Genomic DNA, 5,058 nt, shown 5'->3' with positions numbered 1-5,058 from the left:
GGCATCTTTAAAAAGACGCTCGATACTCTTTTGTGAAGTTCGCTGAGGAACTTAGCTTGCTCTAAAAAAGGATACGTCGCCGGATGGCATAGCTCGCAGGATGGCTGAAGGTGGCAAAGACGGCCAGCTTCTTCGAGCGCTGTCCACGCTTGCTAGATGCCCCTCGAACGGCGATGCGGCTTCCAGTTCAGAGATGCGAAGAGCTTCGCTGAAGAGATGAAAATCAGGGTTCCAGCCTACGAACTACGCTTATATGCACTCTAGTCACGCCCATTTTGGCGGGCTTTGATGCAGTGAGCGCGCGGACGCCTCTCATTGGATGCGAGTTCGCCCAAGCTCGTCTATAGGCTGCAGCAGTTGCTGCAGAGCAACCTATGAGCTCGCTAGATAGCCCGCTCAAGGTCTGCAGCTGCCGCACTGCGTTGACAATGGATACAAAAATTAAAGCCCATGGTGCAGGTTTTTTTTTTTTTTTTTTGGCAATTTTCTAGTTGGTAATAAACATTTAAACAGTTATCCATTGTATTTGATGTTGTAGGGTACTACAAAAAAGAAATATAATACGGAAAAGTAGGTGATATGTTAGCTTTTAGCTACAGCTTAGCGATTATTCTTATTTCTCCCACAATGCATTCCATGACGTCACATGAGGTACTCGCTGACTGTTGGATGACAGAAGAAAGCCCGTAGCCCACCTTACAATTGAGGGAGAGTGAGACGAGGAGTAGCTAACTAGTGAAAGAGTGACAGTGACAGATTTATAAGTAAGTAGATAGATAGATAGATAGATAGATAGATAGATAGATAGATAGATAGATAGATAGATAGATAGATAGATAGATAGATAGATAGAATAGCATAGCATAGATAGAATAGCATAGATAGTGAGAGATAGCATAGCATAACAGATAGCTTAGAGATAGATAAAGAGTAGATCATAAATAACGTTAGTCAAAATGGTTTATTACTGTGTTTGTGGCGGTGCAAGAACTCCAGCAAAACTGGACATAGGGTCCATTCCTTCCCCAAGGACAAAGGGATCTTCCGAAGCTGGGTGCAGTTTGTGAAGATTAGGCGGGCAGATTTTTCAGCTAGCTCTGTCACCGCCTACTCGAGAATATGCAGCGCGCATTTCGAAGAGGAGGATTACCACTCAGGGGATGCTAAAATGGTCTCACTTGGATTAAAGAGTGAGAGGAGTGCTAAATTACTTCCTACCGCCGTGCCGTCTGTGAACGCAAACCTCTCTGCTTGCCCCGTCCCGAGGTCGAGAGACACCGTCTGCCGCAAGCGAGAAATTGCCACGGTAAGCATCATGCTAACGTTAATGTTTACAAGCTGCGTGTTAGCTAGCTCTGTGTGTATTTTGTATACCGTGTTCCCTTTGACACAGCCTCCACTAACTTACAAGCACGATCACTCTGACATTAGAAGAGCATATTTCGTGATTCACGAATAAAAATTAGAATAATAACAAAATTGCCCTGAAGTAAAAGTCCATATCATCATGAAAGCTTTATGGCTGTGCCATAGGTTATTGTTTCCACTGGGAAACTAACGTTAGTTGTAGCACACACGTCCCATTTTATTGATGGACTTATGAAATGACTGGGAATATTTACTTATCTTCTTGGAATTTCAAAGATGATAAGTAAATAATTCTCAGTACTTCCAAGTTGAAAATAAATAATTAATTGTTTCCATGTACTCCTGCAATGTGCTTGTACACACAATGTGCTTGCGAATCACTGTTCTAAGTATTCATAGTATACCCACCTCTTATTTCACCACTACACTCATTTGCATTTTGCTGACCCTTTTTCATATTTGTTTTCGCAAGATGTTGACAGACGCCTCACAGCAGGAGACTGTGGACAGTGTAGACACTGTGGAGAGTGTCGATACTGGGGATCAGCCCTTGCCCTCCTCCACTTCTGACGCTGGGACACAGTGTTCTTTGAAGCCCCCCCGATGGTCTCATGGTAAAACTTGGGTATTTTAAGGGGTAGTTATTAGATATAGTCTCTAAAACATTGCCATTATCTATGCAATCAGAACATTTCCATACACATTGATTAAATTAATATATAGCCTATACCAAAAAACATACCAGTTTAGATTTGCCATGATTGTCTCATGTTTGGGTATGTTTACTGCCTCTCCACAGCTGTGCAGGTTAACCTGAAGCCCAAGATGGTCAGCGTGGGCACACAGACATCATTCGGCACACAAACCTCCACTCCCCTTGCTAGTCCTGAACAGACAGATGAAGATGATGATAATGCCTCTGTCATCAGTGACTTATCGTGGGTGCCCGAAGAGCCGATGCATGAGGAGGACTTGTTTGATGAGGAGCCACATTACACGTGTGACCCCCATCACAAGTGAGATAGTTTAAAACCAACATAGACCATTTTGAATGCTCATTTTTGTGTACTGTAGCTTTGGTAGTTTGAATGCCCCCCCAACAACAATTTTTTTGTTCTTGTAGTGGCATTGACAAATTCATTGTTTGCCAAGAGGAGCTGATGGGCCTTTTTGTCATCTGTCCGGCCTGTTGTGAGAGGTCAGATAGTAGCATCGTGCAGCAGGAAGGAACTTTTCTTAAGATCAAGCAGGTACGGTTTTGTTTACGCAGCAGGCCATCTGATTAGAAAATCAGAATATCTAATTACAATCTGATAGCTCTGACTGTCTTGCCAGTTAATTTAATTTACAATGTATGTACCAGGCTGGCTTTAGTTTATTGGTTTGTGATGGCATCATATTTGAGTGTTATACTGTATTGGTCATGTGTGTTTCATTGAAAACATGAAACCTTTGACCAGTAATGTACAGTACCTAATCTATATTGAATCCTGATATACTGTTGATTACACTTTTTTTTTTTTTTTTACATATCTAGGCCTGTGCATCATGTGGCTACCACCGTTTCTGGCAAAACCAGCCAATGCTCCACAGGAACATGCCGACCTGCAACCTCCTGTTAAGCGGGGCCATTCATTTCACTGGATGTTTGGCCACCCAGACATTAAGAATGTTGACTCTGTTTGGCCTGCAGTGCATCAGTGCGAGCAGTTACTTTCGCCATCAGCGCTGCTACACCATCCCTGTAATCGTTCAGGCCTGGCAAAACGATCAAGCGAAGAATTTTAGTGACCTACGGGCAATGGATGGCGGGCTAGTTCTTGCTGGTGACTGCAGGTAAACCAGTGTGAGAGCTCATAGACCAGTTGCACATTTTGATTTTTTAATTTGTTATCATGTAGGGTGGCTTTAGTTGGCATTTGCAGATGACATGGTGGATTGTCTTTACAGACCTTGGTTATTAAAAACTTGAAACCTAATTCAAATTTGTAATTAATTCCAGGTCAGATTCTCCTGGGCACTGCGCGAAGTATGGATCCTACTCTCTGATCGAGGACAGAGTGAACAAGGTGGTGGATGTTCAGCTTGTTCAGGTAAACCTGATGTTATTAGACAAAGAAATGAACTCTGCAATTTAGTAAACTGATTGTATATTAATATAACATCTTTCCACTAGTACAACGATGCTTAGAGCTTTGTGTATTGCCTAACTAGAGTACAGTGTATCGTAATGCTTGGACCAGCAACGCGTCGGTTCATTCACGCCGCCTCCAACAACACCAGCGTTTTACACTTACACTGTTATGTCATGTTGCAGAGCTCAGAGGTCCCCAACAGCTCATGGTGTGAGCTTGAAGTGCTCAAGCGCAGTGTTGGCCTGCCGAGGGGAAAGGACCTGCATTTAGCAACGCTGATCACGGACCGTCATCGCCAGGTATTTACAATAAAAATGCAGTATAGAATGTAAACATCTGAATTGCACTGAAGCTGGATGTTTGTGGTTTGCTGATACACAGAGGGCCACACAGGTCAATCATCCACAAAAGTTTGTTTATTTCTCCTTAGGTTGCCAAATGGGTGAGAGAGGAGCTGAGCCCTGAAGGGACACGGCATTATTTTGATGTGTGGCACATTGCCAAAAGTATGTATCCATTGTTGGAACCTTGAAGCAGTTTTTGTTAGTGCATATCAATTAATACCATTTGTTCTAAAACAGGTCTGGGGAAGGCATTGGATGCAGCTTCAAAAGAGTGTGACCAACTACAGCTGTGGAGGCCTGCTATAGTGAATCACCTCTATTGGACTGCAGCCTCAACCCCAGACGGCAACCCAGCAGTCATGGAGGCTAAATGGAAAAGTTTAGTCAACCACATCCAGGACATCCATGACCATGACACCCCTGCTTTCTCCAGTTGTGCCCATGGCCCTCTAGACGGGGATCAGCGCAACAAAGAGTGGCTGGACCCAGGTACAGTACACACAGCATGTGGTATTATGTACGCTCTACAGTTTTGTTGTATTTGCTGTCTGAGTGCTTTGACATGTGACCTATGATGATTAAATTATTTTTTCATTCCCTGGCAATCTCATAACATTCTGTTTACTGTTTATGTTTGCTATAATTCATATGCAGGACCATTTCATGTGTTTCCATTAAAAAAAGAATTTTTGTCTGAATCTATCTTGTTTATTTATACGTTTTCCATCTGTGTGTCTGTCTGCCTCACTGTCTTGGTCTTTGCAGGCTCATTGGCAGCAGTAAAGCTGGAGAACATAATCAGGAGGACTGCCTTACTGAAAGATGTTCGACAGTTGTCTCCACAGCATCAGACATTCTCCCTTGAGGCTTACCACTCCCTCATCTTGCACTTCGCACCCAAGCACACAGGGTTTTCATACGTTGGCATGTATAGCAGGTCAGTGCTATCCAAGGAATAATACAGCCAATTATTATGCCTTTTATAGTAATAATAGTACCTATTATCATGCCTATTGTAGTAAAAAAAAATCTCAAATGTGTTATTTTGTAGGCTTCTCTTAGCGCGCTGCATTACAATCACAATGCCAACCGCGAGACAGCACGGAAAAGTGATGGGACGGAGAAGTACTGCGTCGCGGTATCCGCGCTTCAGAAAAGGTGCCCATGTGGTGTGTCCCATCAAAGAGGCAGCCTCATACGGTAAGCAGTGT

General features: G+C 43.2%; 1 protein-coding gene across 1 annotated transcript; it reads left to right on the top strand.

Annotated features, from left to right (window-relative positions):
- The first annotated feature begins 1,061 nt into the window (after positions 1–1,061).
- On the top strand, positions 1,062–4,806 carry LOC127638059 (uncharacterized). Its single transcript, XM_052119393.1, has 10 exons — positions 1,062–1,306; positions 1,841–1,982; positions 2,168–2,384; positions 2,492–2,618; positions 2,906–3,204; positions 3,371–3,461; positions 3,686–3,802; positions 3,934–4,009; positions 4,085–4,336; positions 4,613–4,806. Exons 1-10 carry the CDS (start codon positions 1,169–1,171, stop codon positions 4,804–4,806), a joined length of 1,653 nt encoding a protein of 550 aa, XP_051975353.1. The 5' UTR covers positions 1,062–1,168.
- Positions 4,807–5,058: the final 252 nt, after the last annotated feature.

The sequence above is a fragment of the Xyrauchen texanus genome, chromosome 46 (genome assembly GCF_025860055.1).
Source record: "Xyrauchen texanus isolate HMW12.3.18 chromosome 46, RBS_HiC_50CHRs, whole genome shotgun sequence".
In the NCBI taxonomy this organism is placed as follows: Eukaryota; Metazoa; Chordata; class Actinopteri; order Cypriniformes; family Catostomidae; genus Xyrauchen; species Xyrauchen texanus.
This window is presented reverse-complemented; position numbering and strand designations above follow the sequence as displayed.

Coding starts and splice junctions, on each gene's coding strand:
- LOC127638059 (XM_052119393.1), top strand. CDS start 1,169: ATGGTCTCACTTGGATTAAAGAGTGAGAGGAGTGCTAAATTACTTCCT. Junction 1,983..2,167: donor GCCCCCCCGATGGTCTCATG/GTAAAACTTGGG, acceptor GCCTCTCCACAG/CTGTGCAGGTTAACCTGAAG. Junction 2,385..2,491: donor ACGTGTGACCCCCATCACAA/GTGAGATAGTTT, acceptor TTGTTCTTGTAG/TGGCATTGACAAATTCATTG.